This window comes from Babylonia areolata, chromosome 19, assembly GCF_041734735.1.
Source record: "Babylonia areolata isolate BAREFJ2019XMU chromosome 19, ASM4173473v1, whole genome shotgun sequence".
NCBI lineage: Eukaryota > Metazoa > Mollusca > Gastropoda > Neogastropoda > Buccinidae > Babylonia > Babylonia areolata.
In genome coordinates, this window is record NC_134894.1 from 46864697 (window position 1) to 46891559 (window position 26863).

General features: G+C 40.3%; 1 protein-coding gene across 2 annotated transcripts; it reads left to right on the forward strand.

Moving 5' to 3' along the window:
- On the forward strand, positions 1-23740 carry LOC143293780 (60 kDa heat shock protein, mitochondrial-like). Of its 2 annotated transcripts, none has more exons than XM_076605015.1 (13): positions 1-60; positions 900-1084; positions 1704-1956; positions 2686-2768; positions 3366-3461; positions 3987-4080; positions 6561-6729; positions 11604-11703; positions 19519-19626; positions 20132-20269; positions 21320-21494; positions 22337-22515; positions 23183-23740. In XM_076605015.1, exons 2-13 carry the CDS (start codon positions 917-919, stop codon positions 23345-23347), a joined length of 1728 nt encoding a protein of 575 aa, XP_076461130.1. In that variant the 5' UTR covers positions 1-60; positions 900-916; the 3' UTR covers positions 23348-23740. The 2 variants fall into 2 exon arrangements, with proteins under 2 accessions (XP_076461130.1, XP_076461131.1); XM_076605016.1 differs by having other exon boundaries at positions 19-55.
- The last annotated feature ends 3123 nt before the right edge of the window (positions 23741-26863 follow it).

Sequence of the window (26863 nt, forward strand, 5' to 3'; positions counted from 1 at the left end):
CAGGTTTCAGCAGTGAAGGTCAAACCTTTCAGGCGTTTGGACAGCGTGTGGACCGGTAAGGTACGTGAGGTCGGGAGGAGGAAAATCAGTAAAAATTACAAGTCATTTTGGATAATAGTATGTTTTACTGTAGCAGTTCAGTTGTTTGTCTTCATTGGTATTACAGCATGCTTTTTGCAGTTGCAATTTTTCTCTGACTTTAAGTGCAAACTAAATACGTAATTTTGCAAGATAGCCCACGTGTCTTGAATGTGGGTTGAGGGACAAGGGTAGAGTAAGAGAAGGGGAGTATGTATGTATAATTGTTAATTAGATTTCCGCATTTGCTTAACAGCATCTATGGCTTTAATACATTTCGTTACACGTGTTTACAGTTAGGTTCCCTGACTTGTTTCGGACGTTTGGGATTGCATCAGAATACAGATTTCTGAATGCCTTGATAAGTTGATGCTTGTCAGATGATTGTCTCGTAGAATGGTATGTCACTGGCTTAATTTAGTTCTAGTTTTACTACGATTTCATTTAGATTTATGTTTTTTGTTGTTTTATTCATCTCTTGGGTTTATTGATTGTTTCAGTGGTATGATGATGGAGTGTTCTGGTTCATGCTCATGAATGATAAATGTTGTTTGAGAGAGGTCAAGTTTGAGTCAGATTGGCCTTAGGCAAGTCCCAGTGCAAACTTCTGTGCTACTCAAAAAGTGGTAGATTAAGATATGAATTGGTCAGTACTACTTGCTTTGCTTTTTAATTACTAATCACAATGGGCAGAGTGTTGTGAGAAAGTTCTAAACCTTTGTCTTCAGTATAGTTCTGATCATTTAAGACTGTGCACAGTCTGCAGTAATCAGTAATGCCATTCATATTAAACAGTTTTGTGAAATCTCTTTGTTTTGCAGACACATAACAGCTCACCATGTACAGATTACCCAGCATACTGAGGCCAGCCCTGGCCAAAAAATTCGCCCCAGCTCTGGTGCGATGCTATGCCAAAGACCTGAAGTTTGGGGCTGACGCCAGAGCTCTGATGCTGCAGGGGGTCGACCTGTTGGCTGATGCTGTGGCAGTCACTATGGGGCCAAAGGTACAATATTGTACAGTTTATTTAACTAGGTTTTTTTATAATTTATTATTATTATTTTTTTATACTATTTTATTTGTTAATATTGATACATATTTAGTACCTTTGTACTTAACAAATTATTAATATTGTTAGTATTATTGATAATTTTTATTCATACTTATACTGCCTCAGTACTTGCTTAACAAATTTATTGATTACTAATGTTAGTATTGATCATTACATAGTTCTTTGTCAGGAACCAAGCTCCAAGCACTCTTTAGCATAGGAGTCGTTATTTTGTGCAACCTGGGTAAAGCTGACTGGCAATTGCCTTCAGACTTTCTTTGCTTGTTTCCTGTGAAGTGGTTAATGCTAGAAGCTTCTTCGCACACGCACTTTCATTTACACACACCCTCTTTGCTTGTTTCCTGTGAAGTGGTAATTGCTAGAAGCTTCTTCACACACGCACTTTCATTTACACATCCCTCCAGCACCCCCCCACCCCCACCCCTCCTCCCCATTCCCCCCCACACACATGATATCTGCCTGATAAAACACACACACACACACACACACACTTATACACACAATATCTGCCTGAGAAAAACACTTTCAACAGAACTATTGAACGGTTTTGCAGGGAAGAAACGTGATCCTGGAACAGAGCTGGGGCAGTCCCAAGATCACCAAGGACGGGGTGACAGTGGCCAAGGGGATTGAACTCAAGGACAAGTACCAGAACATTGGGGCCAAGCTGGTGCAGGATGTGGCCAACAACACCAACGAGGAGGCCGGCGATGGCACCACCACCGCCACTGTGCTGGCCCGTGCCATCGCCAAGGAGGGCTTTGAGAAGATCAGCAAGGGAGCCAACCCCATTGAGATCAGGAGGGGTGGGTGTTTGTTTAGAGAACAAAAATTAGTATAGAAAAAAAAGCTTCAGTGTGGTGTTTGAGCTGACGAGTGCTTAAGCCTAAACAGTGGCCCATCTCCAAAGAATTAATAATTGCAGAGAAACGCGTCTTTTGAATGAATTTTTTTTCCACCTTACTCCAGAGATTCCTTGACATGATGGGTCTTTTTGTTTCCAGGTGTTATCAGTTCAACTCTATTACCCCAAAAGAGAAACTTGCATGTGCTCATGTTGCTGATGCTTCCTGTTCAAATGTAGAACATGTGTTAAGGACATACATATGCGTTTAAGTAGTCAAAAGTTAATAGTGATTGAAAGTTGGAAATAAAGACGGGCTGTTCTGTGCAAACTGATGTGCTTTAAAAGAATAAAAAGTTGTTAAGTTGTAAAGTAGTGAGATGGCTTTGGTGGTCAAGGTGTGACTTGTCTGGTTTAAAAGAGAGGGGAAAAAAAAAAGAAAAGTAAAGTTGTTAAGTAGTGGGAAGGGTTTTGTGGTCAAGGTGTGAGTAGTCAGTTGGATGTTCCTGTTGCAGTCTGCAGTTAAATTAAAACATGGTGTTTGTAATTATTCAGATCTCTCACTCTTCATTGTAGGTTTCTCACCATCTCTTAATCCCAGTGAAGTGTCTTTTAATGAATTTGCATTATTATTATTTTTTTACCTGTCTCCATAGTGTCCTTGACACGATGGATCTTTTTTTGTTTCTAGGTGTCATGCTCGCTGTGGAATCTGTTGTTGACACTCTGAAGTCCATGTCCAAACCTGTTACAACACCCGAAGAAATTGCACAGGTGAGGAGACATTAGTGACTGAGCAAAGAGGAGAAGATATGACCTCTTCCTTTGCATGTTTGTTAGTGAAGGGAAGCACACACAGAGAGAGGAGGGGCAGGGGGGTTCTGAAGGGGTGGGGGCTTGGAAGAGTTTAAGGGTTAGATAGGAGGAGAATAATAAGTATGTGTGTGAGAGAGATTATTTTAATGTTTTTTACATGTCCAACAGTGATTTAAAAAAAAACACCCTGCATGTAAACCAGTCTTGACTTATGAACATTGGCTTAGTTGCTTTTTATTTTCTCAACTCTTTGCTGAATATGGTGTGAAATCCATCTTTTCAGTCACTGAAATAATGTTTGAGAGAAGAATAGTGCAAACCAAGTATTGTTTTGGTGCAAGGCATTTGTTTCTCTCATTCATTGTTGTTTGTTCAAAACTAAAGGCTTTTGATAAGAGTGGGCTAAATGACTGTTGAGAGAAGCTTTTTTTTTTTTTTCCATCCGTCAGTGGACTTGGAAGCTGGAGTGTGTCTGTGTATGTATGGATAGTGCATGATATCTACTCTTCCAGTTTTATTTGATGTGGCAGGTTGAAAATAAATGTTGTTTTGCAGGTGGCGACAATCTCTGCAAATGGTGACAAGACTGTAGGAGACCTGATCTCAAGTGCAATGAAGAAAATCGGACGTGATGGTGTGATGACTGTCAAGGTTAGCAGTTTTAATTTTTGTTGTCTTTCTTTAAAAAAAAAAAGTTTGCCTTGTGTCTGTATAGTAAATATTGGCCCAGTGTTGTTTTTTTTTTTTTTGTTTGTTTGTTTTTTTTAGCTTTCCATTTCACATTTCAGGCACACTGAATGATAGTGCATTCCCTTAGTTATGAAAACATCAAGGGTGCTTTTCTCTTGTTTATATCACACACACATTCTTGCACACATGTGCACAATGCGTCCTCCCCCCCACCCCGACTCCACACACAGAGGTTTCAATATGTCTGATGTGATGCCTGACTAGTACACTGAGTTTATGTGGTAAGCACCCCCACTCCACACACAGAGGTTTCAATATGTCTGATGTGATGTGATGCCTGACTAGTACACTGAGTTTATGTGGTAAGCAGGCATCTGCCTTCATAAAATTTACGACTGGAAATAGCTTTTAGCAGATGTGGTGCTGTGTATATTAGTCAGTCCACACACTTTCATGCCTTTCTGAACCAAAACTGGCGTGTTGCAGGATGGGAAGACGTTGAAAGATGAACTGGAAATCATCGAAGGCATGAAATTCGACAGAGGTTACATCTCTCCTTATTTCATCAACACATCAAAAGGTATGTGTTAGTGTTATTTTTGTCAACTTGTTTTAGAGTGCCTGTATACATTCCTTGCATTGATTTTGTCAAAATGGTAAACGCAATGAATGCACAAAAGAAGGAAGTAAGAAGGGTGCCTTCACATTTTGTTCATACCATAAGGTAAATGATAGCAAAGACGGATTACTGAAGAAGGGAAATGAAGTTCAGATAGGGTGTTTGCTGGATGCTAGCAGCTGGCTGTGTCAAAACCTGCAGATGCAGAAAAAAGGTAAAGTCAGCGTTTTCTTTTGCTGTTTTATCCCATTGTGGGTGGTATAATCTTCGAAATGCTGTCAATTTATGAATGAAAAGAGAAAAACATGTTGTATTAGAATTCTAACAGATGGGAAGATACTTCGTTGATAAATGGTTTTTCCAAAAATCAGATGGACTGGAAGACATCATTATGGTGGCTGTCTCCACCTTCCCCTTCTCCAACTCTGTCCTTTCCCCCAACGTTTGTTGCGTAGAATTTCCCATTAAACTGCCATCATTCACTTTCTATAACTTGTTTTTGAGGAAGGGGAAAAAACCCAAAATGAGTAGACTCACCTCGGGCAAGGGAGGTAACACAGTACACAGACCTATTTGCAACATTTCCATGGCTTGTGAAATGTTTTTCACTAAAAAAAAAAAAAAAAAAAAAAAAAAAAAACCACTGATGAAAGCAAACGTACCTATAGTTTGAGGGAATTATTTGCACAAATGAATAAAACATGAACGGTAAAAGGGATTTTTCAGGTATTTGAAATATTTCTCTTCCAGCACAATAAGCGTTGATAGCACAGTCCATGACTTTAGATTATTGTGTCTGAGTCCCCATCAAAACTTAATCTCCCACTTCTCTTCACCATTCTGCGGCTGCCAACTGTTGCCTCAAGTCCTTTTTGTATATCTTTTCCCTTTGTTCCACCTTAACTTTTGGATTGATATTAGTTTGTGAGGTGGGGTGGTTTTCCCCTAACAGCCAGTCATATCCATGTAATTTGCATCTGACCGGATACCTGCTGTTACCAGTGGCAGACAGGAAATACTTGCAGATGCAACACAAAAGGGACTGCAGCCTCATGGAGTTTTCTGTTGTGTAGGAAAACTTTATAGACTGCTTTTCCACAGATGCCTTTGTAAGTTTACTGTGGATTTGTTGGTTAGACAGGGGGCAGAGACAATTAGCATAACTGCACGATTCAGGAATTCTTATTTGCCTGAGATCCATTGTGATATGTAAAATGTAATGGGAAGCTCAAGCTGACATACCCAAGTTACATCTAGTATCATTCTGATTATTTATTGTTGGAAAACAGTCGATCCATGCAGTCTTCTACTGAAGTTTTTTTAAAAACCAGAATGGTGTTTTTTAAAACCTGAATTGTGTTTTTTCTTCTCTTTGGTTTGTATATACTGCATTTAATTACACATACTTAACTGTGACCCAACTAGTGCAGACTTATCTTTGGTTTGTATATACTGCATTATGTCCCAAAGAACCGCTTGAATCCTATAGTTTGCATCTGACCGGATACCTGCTGTTATCAGTGGCAGACAGGAAATACTTGCAGATGCAACACAAAAGGGACTGCAGCCTCATGGAGTTTTCTGTTGTGTAGGAAAACTTTATAGACTGCTTTTCCACAGATCCCTTTGTAAGTTTACTGTGGATTTGTTGGTTAGACAGGGGGCAGAGACAATTAGCATAACTGCACGATTCAGGAAATCTTTGTTGCATGTGAGTCCATTTTGAAGTGAAAAATACGATTGGAAGCACAAGTTATGTATCTTGAGTTACGTCTTCAGTATCATTGTTTGAAATCAAGCACTTTCCTACTGTCTTTAAAACAGAATACTCTGAATGAAAAGAAGAGAAAATGTTTTAGAGTATGTTTTTCTCTTTTTTTGTTGCTTGGGTTGCTATTTTGTATACAACTCACTTTGACCCAAAGAACCGCTTGAATCCATAGTTTGCATCTGACCGGATACCTGCTGTTACCAGTGGCAGACAGGAAATACTTGCAGATGCAATACAAAAGGGATTGCAGCCTCATTGAGTTTTCTGTTGTGTTTGAAATCTTTATGGACTGCTTTTCCACAGATGCCTTTATTAGGTCAACAAAGTATTTTCAAAAGACACCCACTAACTAAGCAGGATTAGAAATATTGACTTGCTTGTGAGTTCGATATAAAATGTCAAATGCAGTATGAAGTATGATTTACATACCCGAGTCATATTTTCAGTATTGTTCTAATTCTTGAATTGCTAGAAATCGGTTAACCCAAGCAGTCTAGTATTCTTTGAATCTTTTAAACCCAGAATATGAATTGTTAGAAATCAATTAACCTAAGCGGTCTTGTATTCTTTGAATCTATTAAACACAGAATATTCTGAATGAAAAAACAAAACAAAGACCTGTCATGAAACATAGAATGTAATGGGAAGGATTTTTTTTACTGACGATCAGGAGCAAAGTGTGAGTTCCAAGATGCCCTGGTGCTGCTATCGGAGAAGAAAATCTCGTCGATCCAGAGCGTCATCCCTGCTCTGGAGCTGGCCAACACTGCCCGCAAGCCTCTGCTGATTGTCGCCGAGGACGTGGATGGGGAGGCTCTCAGCACCCTCGTGCTCAACAGGTGAGGCAAGACTGACTGCTCGTTTTTATCTCATTCTTCTCCAGGTATGAGTTACCTAGTACTGTTACGCTCGATCGCAGTATGTCCCAACATTACACCAACATCAAAATTGTTCTGAGGAGTTCGTTTTCAACTGCATGCTTCATTTTCAATGGCGTAGCATGGTCACATGAGACTGGACAGTGGAAAACAGACCTAATGTAACAGTTACAAACAACCTCTGGTAGCAGTTAACCATGTTGCAGGTAGGCCCAAGTGTTAGTATGCCTTGTAGATAAAATGTACATTTGCTGATGTGGCTTGGAGCCTGAATGTTCCAGCCAAATTCAAAATGCTCCGACCAAATTTCCTGATTGTTTCTGCAAACGCTTGACAGGGGTTGGCGTCTCAGCTAGTACCATGATTACTTTCTCTGCGGACCAGGTACTAGTATTCTTGTACTGACACACATTCTGGTTTAGCTTGTTCTGACTAGGTTCGGTTGATGTTCTCAGCTGAATTGTTGACAGATTCCAGAAGCAGAAAAATGAAGCTGTTTGACCAGTCCAATCAGCAATTCTCAGTTGATTTTCGCCGTTTCTGTGAACCACCCATTCGTTTTTGTTTTTTTGTTTTTTTACTGCAGTGGTCTCATATAGTGCTGGTCCAAGGGAGGTTGTGTGTTAGACTTGGTTATTAAGTATTCTGTGCATGTCTTGATTTATGTTCGTTTATCCATTTTTTGGTTATTGTGCCTTTGTTGTTTTTTTGTTAACAGGTGAGGCATAAGAGACTGTATTTGTTCATTTAGATATTCTTTGCATAATTTGATTAAAACCTGTCTGTTAATTTTTTGTTGTTCTGCCTTGTTGTTCTATGAACATACACATGTCATTTTCCTCAGGGTTCAGAGTCATGGAAGTCTGGAAAAGTATTGGATCAAATAAGGGAACTGTCTCCAGGGTTGGAAAAGTCTCTGAATTTTAATAAGACCCTTGACAGGTGCTGTTATACAAAGAGCATAATGCATTTGAAAAACAAACAAAAAGCCCCCCAAACACAGGAAGAAAGTCAAAAAGACACAAGACTTGTGTGTGAATTCATACGTGTGAATTGGAGCAATGTCTTTTCTTTTTTGTGTGTGATTTTGTGATGAGCAGTTGGTTCTTTCTTGTCTCTCACATTCAGTTTTTAAGCTTTCATATTGGTCTTTTTTCTTTTTTTTTGATAAAAAAGATAAAAGAAAAAAGCAACCTGTTCCTTTTAACTTTTGTAGACTGCCTTCACACGCATCTCGTCTTCCCCACTGTGTATGAACATTGCGCTGTGGGACGTAAAAGGATGCAACAGCAAGCGCCTGTCCTCCAGCCCTGTCTGCCACATATACTGTGCTTTAGGTATAGGGACAGGCGACATTGATTTAACTTGTGTTCAAAAAATACACATGATTGGGTTTATCTTATTCCTTCACAACATTTTAGGGGTTCCCATTAACTTTTCTTTCCATACTTATTGAATTCTGTAGCATGTGAAGCAGAAGTCTTTAAGGGAAAATACATCCTATTGTGTAAGTTTTCAGTGGAAAGAATAGTTTATCATTGTGTAACATGTATTTTTCTCTTTTTATCTTTTTACTTATTTGTGAAGTTGTTCTTCGTTATTATTTTAAATATTTTGTTCTTTGGTAGTGGCAAAGGTTGTTTTTTTTGTGATTTCAATTGTTTTGGAATGTTTTTTGTGATGTGCTAATCAGTAATGGATTCAGTAGGTGTCTTGGCCAATATATCTATTAAACAAAGAACGTAATGACAGTGAAGGGTGCTGTTAGGGTGATGTCTGAAGCAGATGTGAAATGAGTGTGTGGAATTGAAACAATGTTTTATCATTGTAGATTTATAACATCTGTGTTGAGAATATACAACTTATAAATCTAGTGTTTATTTTGTAAAAGAGGAAGACTGAAATACATACAGTACTTGTACATCTTGTCTTCCCCACTATACACGCTGAATATTGCACTGTGGGACTTAAAATGATGTAACAGAAAACGGCCTATCCTCCAACCCTGAATGTCATACATACTGTGCTTTAGGTATAGTGATGGGCTACATTATTTCCGAGTCTCAAATTTTAAGATTTTTTGTTTTTCCTAATAAATGACACTTTTGACATCTTGTAACTGAGAACAGGACTTCTTATATGTAAATAAAACCTTGGGGTCCCAGAGACTTATACAGTAGTTCTGAGGAGACCCAGACTACATTCAGATAGTCATTCAGACGCTGCACGTTTTAATCAAATCTGCATTGCTGCATGTAGAAAATATATCGACAGTCCAGGTATCTGGGCTAAGAAGTGGCAAAGGGGAGCAACTCTAATGCACAGCAAACAAACCTTGTGTCAGACTGTTGATTATGCGATGATTGCTGAATCCTGACTAAAACTGCTGTCGGGAATGAAAGGCTTGATTGTTAATTTGAACCTGTAGACTGCTGTAACACGCATCTCGTCTTCCCCACTGTACATGAACATTGCGCTGTGGGACGTAAAAGGATGCAACAGCAAGTGCCTGTCCTCCAGCCCTGAATGCCACGTACACTGTGCTTTAGGTATAGGGACAAGTGACATTGATTTACAAGTTAACTTTTGATAGTATGTATGCAGTTGGGTTTATCTTATTCCTTTGTGACACTTTGTGGGTTCCCATTTGCTGTTCTGTCTATGCATATTAAACTTGTCTGAAGCATATGTCTTGTTAGAGGAAAGAATACATCCTATTGTGTAAGTCTTTTCAGTGGAAAGAATGCATTCCATTGTGTAATGTATATTTTTGATGAATATGCAATGGGCTTTCATTTTAAAAGCATCAGGGATGTATATTCATGCATCATCAGTTCTGTCCCGGGGACACTCTTGATGAATATGCATTTGGTCCTTCCATTTTTAAAGCGTTGGGGATGTATATTTATGCGCCACCAGAGGCCCTGGTAAAACAAGTGTGTGTTTGTTGGTGGGTTTTTTTTTGTTTTTTTTTTTTTAGTTTTAAGTGAGTTTATGAAGAATCAAACAAGAAGAAAATGTTGGAAACAGGAATACGTAACTTGCTGACAAGAGGATGTTCGAAGCAGGTGTGAAAGGAGATTGTTGAACATGAAAGAAGGAAAATGTTGTTGGTAATTTAATGATTTTTACACAGTAATAACTTGTTTTTACATTGGAGCATGAAATGTAACAATCTTGTGAGTGTGTTTTGTTTTCGTAAAAGAAAAGAAAAGAAAGCTGTTTTGATATTATCAATTATGTGCTTTAACCATTTGATTCCTGGAACTTTCTGTAATTTTTGCCAGAAAATCACCAACCTCACCAAAAAACCACAAAAAAACATGAAGCTTTGGTAGTCATGTGACCAGCCTGACTGTTGATTATGCAATGACCCCTGAACCATGGCTAAAACTGTTGTTGGGAGTGAAAGGCTTGATTGTTAATTTGAACCTGTAGACTGCTGTCACACGCATTTTGTCTTCCCCACTGTACATGAACATTGCGCTGTGGGACGTAAAAGGATGCAACAGCAAGCGCCTGTCCTCCAGCCCTGACTACCACATACACTGTGCTCTAGGTATAGGGACAGGCAACATTGATTTTTACAAGTCTTGCTTTGGGTCAGATTGTATTTTTTATTTTCTTACATATTTGATTAATTTAAAAAAAAAATTATTCTTATTTTTGGTTTCTGTTTCTCATTGAATTCCTGCCTCCCAGATTATAAAGTTGAAATATTCTAGGGACAGGGTTGTAACATTTTCTTCTTCTCTTTTTTACTCTTAGCGTCATTTATCTGGCGTTTACGTAACACGGTATATATAATTAGTCCAAGGTTTTGGTTTCATTTCAGATGATAGTTATCCTAACATATGTTGGAACAGTTTTGGTTGTGATCATGGTTAACTTCAATACTGATATCGGAATAAACATAAAAATTAGACAAATACATGTATGAAAACTTTTGAAAAAAGGAAAAATAAATTAGAAAGGACTTTAGATGAAAAAGAAGTCTTTTACAATGAGGATAGATTGATGGAGAAGGAAAGCTGCCATTGTGATGTTATTCCCTGCACCAAAAAAACCCCTGCTGACTTTGTGGTCAAGACAGGTTGTCTGTGGTGCCACAGCAATGACCCCTGTGGGAAATGTCGTATGCTGGTCTGATGGTTTCTCCTAACAGTGATCGGCTTTTCCACAGGTTACATTGTGTTTGCGTTTCTTACTTGCTGTGCTGGTTTGGAGCTTCAGGATCATGGTGATTTCAGTCTGGAACTTAAAAAACAGAAACAGAAAACCAACCAACCAAAAATACACGTATTATTTCCAGCATTTGAGGGGTCAGGAATTGTGCTTGGATAACAATCCAGTTTCAGGGTTGCCACAGAGTCATTGAAGTCTTGGGAAAGACTATTTCCAGGGGTGGAAAGTCATGAAATTTATTGTTAAATGTTTAATTTCCTGCAAGGTTTAGAAAAGTATGTGTTTGTGCATGGTTGTATGTTTGTGTGTTACTTTTTGGTACTTGGAAAATGCAGCATAGGGTTATGCAAAAAGGTATGGAATTGCTTTATATTTTGGTGGTGGTGGTTTTTGTGTGTGTGCATGTGATGGCACTTCATAGTCCAGATTTTGGTTGTGGCAGTGGAGGCTGTCATTTGAAAATAATGGAAGACAGCATATGTTTGCTGCTTTTGTCTTTGTCAGTTGCCTTTCAACTTTGGCATCGCTTGCTATTTCAAGTAAAAGTTAGGGGCACATTTCGCAAGATCCAAGATGGGCTGGGAACTCTCCAGTGGTGTGTTACAGTGACTGAGGATGCTGACAGGTGTGTGTGACTGTGCTGGTTTCAGGATCAAGGTGGGCCTGCAGGTGGTGGCTGTGAAGGCACCTGGGTTCGGGGACAACCGCAAGAACACCCTGCAGGACATGGCCGTGGCCACTGGTGCTGTGGTGAGTGTGCGGGGTTTGATTCTGCTGATGGTCTTCAGAGTCGCCAGTCTTGTTTTTCTTTTTTTGTGTGTGTGTGGTGTGTGTGAGCCCCTGAATTGAAACATTTTGTTTTCTTTATTTCAATGATGATGGGCGTGGTGAAGATGCTTCTAGGGGTTGGGGTGGGGGGGTTCCATTTATGTTTGTGACAACTTGAAAAAGCTGGACTCGCTAAATGTATCCTGGCAGCAAGCATGCTGGATATACTGCTAACTGTGTGGTCCCATTCTTCCCATTCGAGTCCATAGCGTTCTCAAGTGTGGATAGGAGCCAGCTGCAAGTAAAAAAAAAAAAAAAAAATTAAAAAAAAAAGAAGAAAAATTGTTCAGTGACAGGGCTCGAGCCTGTGTCCTTCCAGTTGTCAGTCTTCCACAGTAATGAATGGTTAAATGCCAAGGCCAGAACAATGCCTTCTAGGTTTCAATCTCTTGCTGCTAAGATTAAAAAAAAAAAAAAAAAAAAAAAATTGATGTGGAAGAATTGCCTTTGTTGCATGTGACCTTGAAATCTAGTAAACTAACAGAGTTATGAATTTGACATTTGTGTAAAGAGTTACATATTTCAAACTAATTATATATATATAGAAAATAAGCATATGGCAACCATTTGTGTGTGTGAAAAAGTTTAATGTAGACTTAGCGAAGAGAGCACCCAGATCCCCATGGCTATGTATGTGTACTGGTTGTGGCTACAATGTATGGTGCTATACTAACTCCAGTCAACCTTTTCCTGGCGCTGGTTTTTGGTCTGGTGTCAGGCATAGCAGCTGGAACAGTTGTAACATTGCTTTAGAAAGGATATTAAAGGAAGGCTTTAAGATAACGTTTAGCCTTGAGAGCACCCAGATCCCCATGGCTGTGTGTGTGTGTACTGGTCATGGCTACATTACAGGTGCTATATTGAAACTCCAGTGATCACTTTCCTGATGTCAGGTCTTGGTCTGGTGTTGGGCATAACAACTGGGACATTGTTTTGGTAATATCTTCTCGCAGCTGTTGGCATTGGTTTGTAAGGTTTACCCCCCTGACCGCTCCGATGCCCATCATTGAAGGGCTGTTGGCTGAGCTAAGATAGAGGTTGCTGGTCAGGATGATGATCACCATTTCTTTATCTAGACTCCTTCCTTCTAGTATTGCATTGATTTTATTCATCAAAATCAGTTACATCACTTAGTGCACAAGAAGTAATTCTTGCACTTCAGGTTCATGTCACACTGATTATATTGATTTCATTAAAGTTTACCTGCCTAGGGGTTAAATTATGGGTGGGAAGGAATCACGAAAGTGGAAATTTTTGGTTGTGGATGTGGGAGATGATAGGGGAGTAAGGAATTGACTTCTTCGTTGCTTTTTGTAGCTTGTATGATGATATCATTTCAGTATTTATGTCATGATAGGGATTATTATAAAGGCTTCAGAAAGTCACCTAAGCTGTTGAAGCACTGTGATGCCAATTACTTGAAGAAACTAGGACTGGGATGAAATGATAAATGCTTGTGAAACTGAAAACTTGTTGAAGAAAAAATCCTGGACATTTTTAACATTTGATTTCTTTCTTTCTTAATTTTTTTTTTTAGTATCTTTCAAGCAGGTCTGGTTCAAAACCAGACATGATTAGATTTGTTGAAAAACCTTTTTGAAGTAAAAGTTTGAATGTTTATATATCAGGAATTGAGAAGTAGAGAAATGCTCTGTTGTTTATACAATTAGAAAAGTGTTACTTGTTAATTTTTTAATTAAATTTTTTTTTTTTATCAATGGATATAAGTAGTTTTCTAGCACTAGTTGTGACAGAGCAGAGGAGTCTGTGGTGCAGATAGAGGTGACACCATTGTGGGTGTAGCCTTATGGTGCACTTAGCTCAGTTTAGCGTTAACTTTGATAGACTCTGTGCTGGTCAGTCTCTCAGCAGTGGAAGTTTGTCAACAGAGCCAGAGCAAAATGCCAGTCCATCTTTCCCTGCTGCCAGTGGTCAGTCTGGTATTGGGCAGAAAAGACTGGGACAGCCTTAACCCCTTGGTGGCTGAATTTTAAAAAAAGATATCAGCGTGGCAGAAGTGTGAAGACCAGTTGGTAATTTTTGTGTATTTGTCAATGGTGTCTGTGATTTTCCTGAACCAAAATTAATGCAATCCCAAGAGGAAGGAGTTCCAAAAATGGACGATGGCCTATGTCCTGACCTGAAAGCTCTTTCTTTTCTCAGTGAGGTGATGGCTGCTGAGGTGGTTACTGTCAGTGACGAGCTTACTCAGTGGGTTGTATTTTCTCAGTTATTGGCTGCTGCATTTTGTCTTCTGTACGAACTCTGGTTAGTCAATGATTGGGCTTTGTCTTATCTCTTGAACTGACATAAATTGTGTGACCTGTATATTTACTTTCTCCTGCTTTTAGGACAAGTGTCTTACATGTCCTGTCAGTTTCCTTCATTCGTAGTTAACATCAGAAATGAGAGAGAAAGACGATTCAAGGATTACTACTCTGTAAAGAGAGCACCCAGCTCCCCATGGCTGTGTTGTATTGGCTGTGGTTACTCTACATGGTGCTATACTAAATCCAGTCCACCTTTTCCTGATACTGGTTTTGGTCTGGTGTCAGGCATAGCAGCTGGAACACTTAAAAGGTGAAAGTCCATAGACCAGAAGTTTATTGCAGAAATTTTTTTTTCACATAAGGGAGTGAAACTTTGCAATTTTTAGCAGTCATTGGGCAGAGCCCTCGTTGTCTGAGGCAGTGTTTGATGAGAACTGCATGCAAATTTAGCAGTCTTTGGGCGGATCCCTTCTTGTCTGAGGCAGATTTTGATGAGAATCGCCCCTCTCTCCCCACCAAGTCCATTACTTGAGCTTATTGCTCCCAAGATAGCGGTATGTATTTTGCGAAAAAAAAAAAAAAAAAAAAAAAATTCCATCAAAGCCCAAGTTACTGATCATGGTGTGCTCTGCTGAGCTTCAAAATATTGTTCACCCAGCTTTGATGCTTTCTTTTTGCATCTTATTTCTTCTTCCATGGCAACAGTACTGCATTTGACATTCTCATTATGGACGCACAATGCTTGCTTTGTTTGTTGACAAACTAGCGCCACGGTTCCAATCAAAATTGACGGATGAATTTCATGTTTTTGGATGGACAGCTCTTCTTTTCTTTGCAAGCAGATTTTGCATGACTTCTTTGCTTGACAAATTTGCATCATTTTCACTGGTCTGCAGAATTCCGCCATGTAGGTTCCGTTAAATAGGAGAAAGGTTGAATTTGTGGTGCTTACTAGAGAGAGCACCCAGATCCCCATGGCTGTGTGTATGTACTGGTTGTGGCTACAATGTAAGGTGCTATATTATCTACAGTGATCACTTTCCTGATGCTGGTATTCCGTCTGGTGTTGGGCATAACAACTGGTACACTTGTAGCATTGTGAAAATACTGTGTCATGTTCCATGCATTGGTTTGATTTATTGTATCTCATTTTGTGAAGCATTTTAAGCTCTACAGCCGTACTTCAGAGCTGTGCAAAAGAAATGTTGAATTTTTATTGTTAATAATGATAATGAATAAACTATAGTAAGAGGAAGAATTGTGATAATAATCGTAGTAGTTGTAGTAGTAGTAGTAGTAAAATGGTAACAACAGCAACAACAATAATCATTATTGATATAATTATTGTTATTAACATTTTTTGAGAAATGAGATCAGAGGAGGACTGTGTGTCTGATAGAAATAATACTCCGTGAATAGAGCACCCAGATCCCCATGGCTATGTGTGTACTGGTCGTGGCTACAATGTATGGTGCTATACTAACTCCAGTCAACCTTTTCCTGACGCTGGTTTTGGTCTGGTGTGAGGCATATCAGCTGGAACACTTGAAACATTATGCACTGCAGAAAGGAGATCAAAGGAAGGCTTTAACCCTCTTGCATTCGGATTCTCTGAGGCCAAACTCCCCTAGATTTCGGATTCTTTTGGTGAGTTTAGCCGCAAAATGGGTGTGTATAGTTCACGCTTCACCACAACCAAGAATAAACCTCTAGAGTCATGAAATTCGGCAGGTATGGTCATGAGGCTTTGTTCTGTCATGTGAGCGAGATTCTGTGTGTCTAGATGTGACAGGTCGTGTCTCTGTCACCAAAATGTCACCAAATATGTCACATGCGATGGTGACAATTCTAATACAGCACACCAACATGCAGTTATTCCATGCACATGCACGTTAGTGTTGTGAAATGAAGCTGCGGCCTACCTGACATGATCTGTCTCCTGTCTGCCAGTACAGTCCCCACAGGTAATCCAAAGAGTGTCACACAACTAGTGTCAGTTGTCACAACTGAAGAGTTACTGGAGATAATTTCAAGCACAGTTCCATGTTGCTCCTATGTCACTGTTCTAAGCACTTTGTACAGATCTGTTTATATATGCACACAATGTGTTACTGTACAGTAAGGATAGTGAGTAGAGTGTCACTGCTAAGTGTCACAGAGTCACCAAAACTACAGGTAAGCACACACACACACATAAACAAAAACAAGCTAGCTTGTCCTAATGTTGAGGCACATTCTGTCCATGATAGTCACGGAAACAGTCATTCCTGTGGAAGCAGAGAGGTACCTGGCAGAACGAACACATATATGATGTTTCCACCCCTCGTCCCTTTGCTGTCCTGCGACCGTCTTTGATGCACTGCCGACAGACCCTACGTCTCCCTTTGATCTTTTCTAACTTGTGATGGTCGATGCTGGCCAAGGCAATGGGGGCATCTGGCACTGCTTTGCTGCGCCCTGCTTTGCGCTTCCTGGAGGTGAATCCTGCGCGAAGTTGTTCTGCAATGTCAGCGCGAAACATCAAGTGGTCATAGGTCTTGTTCACTGGGGCATGAGGTGACACTTCCCAGGTGAGGTAGGCCTGGACAATGCACAAGTTGACCAGAGAATGGAAAATGTAGCGCCACCATTTCTTGTTCTGATGACCAACAGGGTAGTAGGCGCGATACTGGTCTGACTTGTCAACGCCACCCATGTACTTGTTGTAGCTGGCGATGACTGTCGGCGTCACTTTGTCCTCCACTGTCGTCATACCTGGTGGCTGGTTGGTGCTGAGAAGGTAGATCTGACGGTTGTCTTTGTAGACTGTGGCCATCAGCGAGCCCTTCTGCATCTGCAGCAATTTTCCCTTCTCTTTCAGTTTGGCAGTCTTGACCTCCTCTGGTAACCCTTTGCGGTTGACGTTGACAGTGGCACAGGCATATGTCCCATTTCGGGCCAGGTGTGTCATCAAGGGGACACTGGTGAAAAAACGATCAAAATACAGGTGCCTGTTTTGATGGTAGAAAGGTGATGCCAACATGTGAACGACTTCATGCCCAAGACTGATGGTGGTGTCTCTGCGACTTGCACGGCCGGTGTAAATATCAAATGCAACGCAGTACCCTGTCCTGGCGTCACACATCTCCCACACCTTGATGCCCCATTTGGTTGGCTTGGCTGGCATGTACTGCTTGAAAAATATCCGACCCTTGTAACCGATCATTGCCTCATCAATACTTAGTTCACGACCTGGATGGTAGTTGGTCCGGAACAAAGGAAGAATCATGTTGATGAAATTTCTCACCTTGTACAAGGGATCATAGTCGGGGTGATCACGTGCAGGTGTGTTCGATGTGTCGCGCAGATGAAAGTACTGGTTGATTTTGAAAAACCGTGTTTTGGGCATGACACTGCTGATCCAGTTATTCCTGAAGCGAGGGTCGGTTGACCAGTAGCACCACAAACGTGGCAGACGATTGATCCCCAACATGATCAGCACAGAGAGATAGGCCCGCATTTCATCAGGTGTTGTTTCGTACCAAAGGGGGTCAGGTGTGCCCCGGGCTGCTTGTTTTTGCCGGGCATACCTGTTAGTCTCTTCTGCTGCAACCTGAAAAAAAGTGATGGGTATAAACAAAAAAAAATAATCCAGAGGGGTGGCAGTGCTTGGCAGTGAATGTGCAGGGCCTGTCGGCTGCTGGAATGTGGCCACGTTGGTAGGCTGAGTAGCCGGTCGCCACGTGGTTTGCAGAGCGGCGAGTGGCACATTGTCCTCCGGATCACTTTCACCACTTTCTTCTTGATCGGAACCTAAATGCACGTCAGAATCTTCTTCTAATTCTTCACACTCTTCAATCTGATCATATTTTGACACTTCTTCTAATATGAGACCTAATTCCTCCGCTGAATAATCCTCGAACTCACTGGTGCATGCAGACGACGCCATTGTGAAAACCGGTCAGTTTCATTCACAACTCTCCACACGCAGTTTCCCTCCTTTCTTTGTGAATGGAAGTGGTGCTAGCATCCAAAAATAGTGATGCCAGATTATTGGACTATAGTAGGAAACTTTCCACCAACTTTTAGTGCCTGTTGAGCATAGTCACGGCGTCAGCACATGATGGAAAAGTACCACACACACGCAGCCGGAGCCGGCCGCATTGAGGCGCTGCGCGCGCGCGGGCATGCCGGCTCCTACCGTTATCAGAAGGAAAGGGTTAAAATAACGCATAGCAAAGAGAGCACCCAGATCCCCATGGCTGTGTTGTTGTACTGGTCGTGGCTACAATGTATGGTGCTATATTAAAACTCCAGTCAACCTTTTCCTGATACTGGTTTTGGTCTGGTGTGAGGCATATCCGCTGGAACACTTTTAATATTGCATATTTGGGCTTCAGGAGACCGAAGGGAAGGCTTTGAATTAAAATAATACTTATCAGAGAGAGCACCCAGCTCCCCATGGCTGAGTTGTTGTACTGGTTGTGGTTACTCTACATGGTGCTATACTAACTCCAGTCAACCTTTTCCTGATACTGGTTTTGGTCTGGTGTCAGGCATAGCAGCTGGAACACTTAACAACATTGCTTCATAAGGGAGACTAAAAGGAAGACTCTAAAATGATGTGTAGTTGACAGAGCACCCAGCTCCCCATGACTTTATTGTTGTACTGGTTGTGGTTACTCTACATGGTGCTATACTAACTCCAGTCAACCTTTTCCTGACACTGGTTTTGGTCTGGTGTCAGGCATAGCAGCTGGAACACTTAACAATATTGCTTCATAAGGGAGACTAAAAGGAAGACTCTAAAATGATGTGTAGTTGACAGAGCACCCAGCTCCCCATGACTTTATTGTTGTACTGGTTGTGGTTACTCTACATGGTGCTAAACTAACTCTGTCAACCTTTTCCTGATACTGGTTTTGGTCTGGTGTCAGGCATAGCAGCTGGAACACTTAACAATATTGCTTCATAAGGGAGACTAAAAGGAAGACTCTAAAATGATGTGTAGTTGACAGAGCACCCAGCTCCCCATGACTTTATTGTTGTACTGGTTGTGGTTACTCTACTTGGTGCTAAACTAACTCTGTCAACCTTTTCCTGACACTGGTTTTGGTCTGGTGTCAGGCATAGCAGCTGGAACACATGTAACGATATACAGAAGTGACAAGAAAGGCTTCATTTGTATATAGATAAAGGGTTCACAATTGGGTAAGATCCACTTGGAAACTTAGTTTTCTTTTGGGCATGGTGAGATATTGCTTTTATGAAGTGGTCCTTTGCTTGTTATGAAGTCTGTCTGTGCATACATAGCAATTTATATGGATGCATTCTTGGAAGAACACTCGCAGACCTTGTACATTATACGCTAAAGAATGAGGCAGTCTTCTGAATGGCAAGCTGTGAACAAAGACTGAAGATGCAAGACAAAACAAGAGCAGAATGGAGGGAGCCTTACATCAAGGTGTGGTTGGTGTGTGCTGTGCAGGTGTTTGGGGATGAGGGCAACCTGTACAAGATGGAGGACATCCAGATGCAGGACTTTGGCCAGGTGGGGGAGGTGACGGTCACCAAGGATGACACCTTGCTCATGAAGGTGAATAAAAATTTGGATGTGGACTGAAAACACATAGCGGGTGAACTAATTTTCCTGTGTTATTGTCAGTATTATTTTTTTTATTGATTTGAATTTAACATGGATTGAGTGAGATGCGGGTAATTTTTTATATGTAATGTTTTGAGTGTCCATAATAGTTTTTTGTGTTCTCTTACAAATATTACATTAAAAAAAAAACCCAAAAAAAACAACCGAGTATGTTGTAAACATGGTATTTTTGTTTTGCATATATTCTTAAACATTATGTTGAATTACTTTTCAGTCATAAGAAAAAAAACAAAAATGTTTTAAGAAATGTAACTGGAGCTTTCCTTGCATCATACCAATTAAATGTATGAAGCTAAAGCTGTGCTAGTATCATACCAAATAAACAGATGAAACTGAAACTCTGTTATGTTGTTTGGAACATGCCACAATACAACACAGTGATTCATGAACAGGACAACAAGAAAACCATACACAAAGCCCTGGCGACGTTTTTCAGGGCAAAGGAGACAAGGCGGACGTTGAGAAGCGAGTCCAGCAGATCAAGGACGACATTGATCTGAGCAGCTCTGAGTACGAGAAGGAGAAGATGGGAGAGAGGATGGCTAAGCTGAGCAATGGTGTGGCTGTGCTCAAGGTTAGCAAGTTTGTTTTTTCTTTCTTTCTTTTTTTGTATATCTCAGGGGTTTATACAGAGTCAGCTCCCCCCAAAACGGAGTATGACTGCCTACATGGTGGGGTGAAAATGGTCAAACACATAAAAGCCCACTCATATACATATGAGTGAACATGGGAGTTGCAGCCCATGAACGAAGAAGAATTACAGAGTTGAGGAAGTCTGGAAATCTCATGAAGAAAAAAAAAAAGGGAGAGAACCATTACTCAAGAGCTCAAGAAGTTTTGGAATTGTATTGAAAAACCCTTGATCAGTACCATTCAACAAAGAGCTTATGCAATAAAAAAGAAAAGAAAAAAAAGATGGACAAACAAAAAAGTGGTGAAAACTGAACAAAAGACACCAGGATATCCACCAGTCTATTGCATCAGCAGTGTATCAGATACATATTTGATTCATTTTGGCCTTGTTTGGTATGGAAAATTTCTGTGTACTCTGGTTGAAACAGTATGGAAATCTGTTTGGTCACATCCATGCGAACCCTGCTAGTGCTAGATGGGAGTGTGAACTTTGATTTAACAAAGAAAAAAAAAAGAAAAAAGAAGTTTTATTTCCACTTTCCTGGTATGTATACTATTGTTCTTATCCTTCAGTTGGATTGGAGTGAGCAGGGCTACACCTTACAGGCAGCATAGTCCTTGCTCATTTCTTTTGTCATTTGTGTTGGAATGTATTTGTATTACTCTTTTTGGCACAACAGATTTCTCTATGTGAAATTCGTGCTGCTCTCCCCAGGGAGAGTGCGTCGCTACACTGAGAACGCGACCTTTTTTTTTTTTTTTTTTTTAGCTCTTTCCTGCATGCAGTTTTATTTGTTTTTCCTTTGTTGTGATTGTGGGTTGATGTGAAAGTTGTGTATATGCTTTATGGTGGAGTATGCATTGGTGTTTTTTTTATTACACACCCAGAGCAGATTTCTGGATCGTGTGCTATATACATATCCATTCTTCTTCTTTTATTATTATCCCAACACTTACAAAGCTTGTGTCATGACGGTGTGACCCCACACAGGTTGGAGGGACGAGCGAGGTGGAGGTGAACGAGAAGAAGGACCGGATCAACGACGCCCTGAATGCCACGCGGGCGGCTGTGGAGGAGGGCATTGTGGCTGGAGGGGGCACCGCTCTGCTGAGATGCATCGCCACGCTGGATGCCTTGAAGACTGACAATGCTGACCAGAAAACAGGTGGGTGGGGGGAGTGCTGCAGGATTTGTGAAGGGTGTGGGTGGTTATTGATCTAGATGTTCTTGAATTTTATTTGTATGTTTATCAGCTTAGTAGATTATTCCAGGGTTTGTACGGTCTTTGGAGTCCATGGCTGGAAGTGGGGGGTGGAGGGGGATGTTTTTCTCATGGTTTGAAGAAGCCTTGAAAATTTGATAAAACCCTTGATAACCTTTCAACAAAAAAGAGCTGAAATTATTGTATCTGAAAATACAAGCAACTGAAAACACATACACAAAAGGGGTGAAGATTGAACATTGATACTGTATTCGCCAGCCTTTTTTAGTCTGCAGTGTAGACCCAGTTTTTGTATCGAGTTTGGCATTGTGTTTGGTATGGAACATTTTCAGTCTGTCATGGAAAAAAAGTGCGAGTTTGGATGCTTCATTTGGAACAAAGTTACAGATTCATTTGTTTTTTAATTTAATTTTGCATGTTTGTTGACTTTGTAGACTGTTTGCAGAATTTTTAGATTTTTGTCAATGTTGTAATTTTATTCTCTCCTTCATGGTTCACAAAATAAATCGTTGACTGAAAATAGTTGTATCATCTGAAATGGGTGTATTTGTTGTTTGTTTTTTGTTGTTGTTTTTTTTTTCTTTCCATAAAACCATATCAATATTGCACAGACCTGTTTGACTCCGAAAAGATTATTGTATTGTGATGTGTGTTGTGGTTTGGGAACAACAAAATTGTCGAGAGTTTACATGCTATCTCGATGTGTGTGTGTGTGTCTTGACAGTTGATTTAAAAAAAATTTTTTAGAACCACTGTTACCTGTCCCAGTGTATGTTTTCCCCCAGGAGTGGACATTGTTCGCAAGGCTCTGCGCATGCCGGCCCTGACGATCGCCAAGAATGCCGGAGTGGATGCCCATGTCGTGGTAGAGAAGGTGATGAACGAGACAGGTGATAACGGCTATGACGCCCTCAACGACCAGTACGCCAACCTCATTGAACGTGGGATCATCGACCCCACAAAGGTGAATTTACATGCTTTGCTTGGCTGGCAGGTCACATCCTTTGTTGTGACGGCGCAGGAACATGGATGAATGTGCGTGTGTGTGTGTGTGTGTGTGAGAGCCTTTGTATAGCTGGTATCTTATGCAGATTATAGATCTCGGTGTTTGTACAGTGATGGAAGCCTGGAAAAAAAAAATTGGAAAAATATGTTTTGCCCTTTTGGGTCTGGTAAAGTCTTGGAAATTTGAAGGAAAAAACTCTTGACTGTTAACATTCAACAGAGAAGTTTGAATGCATTAAAAAAAACAAAACACCCAAACTATATAAACAGATATGAAGTGGTGAAAATTGAAGATTGAATATTTGCCAGTTTCTTTCACCAGCGTTGTAGTTTTTGTTTTTTTTGTCTGTGGTACAGAGGACAGGTAGTGTGTGGGAAAAAAGTTTCTGTGCAGTTATTCGGAAGAAAGGTGATTACCACCCCTTACATAAAAGAAACCGTGCTCATAAGTTTCTGTTGAATATTTTTTTAAAACATGACAGGCTGATAGATATTGGTGGTATGTTCTCAGTCTCTGATGGAAATGGAAGAAAACTTTTGTGTTGTCAGGTGGAAAGGATGATAAATTTGGGGTGATATGTTATGTGGAAAGGGTTATGAATAATCGTGATGTGCTGTGTTGTCAGGTGGTCAGAACAGCCCTGATGGACGCTGCTGGAGTGGCCTCCCTTCTCACCACAGCAGAAGCCGTTGTCACAGAGATCCCCAAAGAGGACAAGCCAGACATGGCCGGCATGGGAGGCATGGGTGGTATGGGAGGCATGGGCGGTATGGGCGGAATGGGATTGTAACCAGCGGTATCCTCAACTTGGCTGACACGTGATGTCAAGTCTGTGTCGCATCCTGTGTTTCCTTTTGTTGTTGTTGTTGTTGTACACTTTCCAGAGGTCTTTTGAGTTGTGTCTGAGAACTTTGCTTGCCATGTCCACGTGATGAATATGAGACTTGGGGATGTCACTAGCCAGTGGTTTAGGGTTTTTTTTCTTTTTGATTTATTTTAATAACTTGGTTTTTTGTGGCAACCATCTCAAGAGTCCATGTTGAATGGTGAAGGACAACTCTGGTTTTCTTGATGCTGTTGTTAAATCATGTGTGACATCTTATGTATGGAAAGAAGTTCAGGATTTATTTTTGAGATAACCACTTCACTTTATAAGGTGTTGTATGCTAGTTGTTTTTTTCTTCTTTTAAAAAAAAATCTTTTCTGGAACAGTGTAGGGAGTATTGCATTTTGTCTTTCACACACATTTTCATTTGAGTTATTCAAAACGTAAGTTTAGCAGGGATGTCACACACACACACACACACACACACACATTTTCATTCTGAGTGATTGGAAACTGAAGTTTAGCAGGGATGTATGACGATGTGTGAGTGAGTCTACTATTGAAACATCCCTTCCTCTTCCAGTCCTACCATATCACTTTCATTCCTCTTTCTCCCACCACAAAGGGGTTTCATGATGCCTGCCTGCCTGTCTGTCTGTCTGCCTGTCACCCATTATAGAGTAGACAAGAGTCTATCCCTACAGAGCTTGAGATTAGTATGTTGTGTTGCATGGTCCTATTCAAAGCTCAAATTTAAAACTTGGCTTGAAGCAAAGTTGTAAGGGTCGAGTTTGAAAAGACAAAAAAAGTCCAGAAGGAAGCTGTTTCCGTCTAGAAGAATAAAATGCCACTAGAGGGCGTTTTCTTTTGTATAACTTGTTATATTCTGGGAACACAGTGCCACTTATAATGTTGGTTATTTGTGTCTGCAGAGTCTTTTAAGGGGTGGTTTTGTTATTATGGAAATTTGATGATATATGTAAGGGACCAGATCAGTGACTGTATTTCAGCAGTGGGTTCCTTCTTCTAGTGGCAGAGTATTCAGTAAAAATACAAAGCTCAAGTAGTTTTTTTTCTTGTTAGTAGTTAAGCAAGAGAGTGAAAGATAGACTAAACTGAAGGGAGGCAACAAACATTCACATGCGAGTTCAGTCTCATTCTCTCGCACTCTTCCGTAAACAAAACACAAAGGTATTGCCCCTCAGCCTATATAATTTAACAAAAAAAAGATTCACAAATTGGTCTGCTTAACAAGCAATTATACAGACGCACACACACACGCACACAAACGCAGGCATCCGATTTTGAGTCTGGGGAATGCTGACTTCTGTTCTTCAGTGTTTTTATGGGTCCACAAACTGAACAGTCAACATGCATATCACCTCTGGTCTTGTGCCGCACACACAAATTTTGTGGTTCTTTCTGACGTGGATGTGTCTTAGTCTTTAAGACGTGTAATGGTGTTGTCTTGAGGCTGCACCAGCCTCATCAGACCTCAGCCAGGTCTGTCCTGCTCCAGTCTCTTTGGACTGGGCCGCTACCACGTCTCCTCGGACTGGGCTGTCTCTACGTCTGCACCGGTATTTTGGGACGGTGTATGTAATTACCTGTAGGCCAGAACCACAGAGCACCAACAGCGAGACCTTTTTCTTCCAAGCCTCTGCGAAAGACTGTGTGTCACTAGCCAGTTAAACTGGGCAGAGAAAAATATACTCACTGACCAGTACAAAAAACACGTGCAAATAAACAGAAGTACTTGCATTCCCCTGCATGAGGAAATCAGATTATGGCCTTCCTTAACATCAGTCTGAAATTCTGTTCTTGCCTAAGGAACTGAAAAAATAAACTTTTAATTGAGAAGCGAGTGATATTATGTACCATTTGGTATCAACCAAGAGTAATTGTTTTTTGCCATATGAGGCAAAATGAAAAATCATGATTATGGAGTAAAAAGCATTTACATTGAAAACAAGACTGATCATTCATTTTTCTGTATGCAGATCAGGTTTTGAGTAATTTTTTCGCATTTTTCATTGATAATGATAATTCCAGATGTGTGCAAATAAGGATGAAAGTGCTGTTGAGATTTTTGAATTGAGAAATATAGAGATTCAGTGAAAGAGAGCTTAGTTGCCACTATGTGAATGCTTTTATGTACATTTGTGCTGCACTTTTGACTTATTTTTGTGTTTTATGTTCTGTTTGTATGCAGCAAAAAAAAAAAAAAAAAAGTTTTTGTATGTGTGATACCTTTTTTAAAATTTTATTTTACGTAACATTGAAAGATGGAGAACATAACAATGTGTTTGAAAGTCTGATGGCAGATATTGTCTGTGAGTGGAACGGGTTATATGCTGGTAGATGATTCGACTGTAGGAGTGTGAATATATGCGGATGATATTGATAATGATCAAAATAAAATTTAGAAAAAAAAGCAATATGACTGAATATCTTCTGTGTTCATATCTGTGTATGAAAGCCAAGAGTGGTGATGCATTTGAAGCAGTTTGTCTTTCTGGTGTATTTTTGATTATTGTTTGAGCTTCCCAATCCCATTCTTGGAGAGTTGTATTAACTACCTGTCCAATGAGAGTTCCAAGACATGTTGTCTGTGGGTCAGGAATCACAGTCATAGACGTATAGAAAGCCCTTGGTAAAAAATAAGATTGAAAAAAAAAATCAGAATGTAATCCTGTGAGGATGTGCTTCATTGTGTATTTGTATGCTGAAGAATTCTGTTTTGGTATCTATACGTTTAATGAAATTTCAGCAGTTGGTCTTTTGAAAAGCCCAAGTGATCAGCTGCATGTGCGACCACTTCTATCATGGAAAAAAAAAGGACTGGAAAGGTGGCCAGGAATTCGTGTGATTTTTGTGGAAATGAATTCCCTTCAAGCCCTAAAAGGGAGCAAACCAGGACAGTGAATAGTGGCGATAGTTTTTCAGTAGCCTCCCCTACATGATTTTTCCCTGCATTCATTCCACTCTCTCTTTCCATCACACACACAAAAACAAACAAAAAGAAACCTTGAGCAAACTGCAAAGGGGCACAAAACTGACGTGTACATCACATGCTTTGATGACAGACCCAAAGGAGTCCGGAACAGCTTATAGATAACTCTTTAGTTCCTTTCTTTTACCTGGACCAACACCCGCGTGTACGCCAACAAAAAAAAGAAAAACAACCAACAAAAACATGTTTCCATGCTAACCACAAACATAATGTGAAACAGAACCTGTAAGTTGTGTAACATCGCAAAGGAAAAGCTTGATAGTTTTTTGTTGTTGTTTTTTTTATGTGTTGAGATTGACAAATCTAACCCCTCCTCAGTTCCCCTTTTCTCCTTCTTTCCTTCACCGCCCTCCCACATCTTGATGGGTGCAATAGCTGAATGGTTTAAGCGCTGGACTTTCAATCTGAGGATCCTGGGTTCGAATCTCGGTGCACCTGGTGTATAAAGGGTGGAGATTTTTCCGATC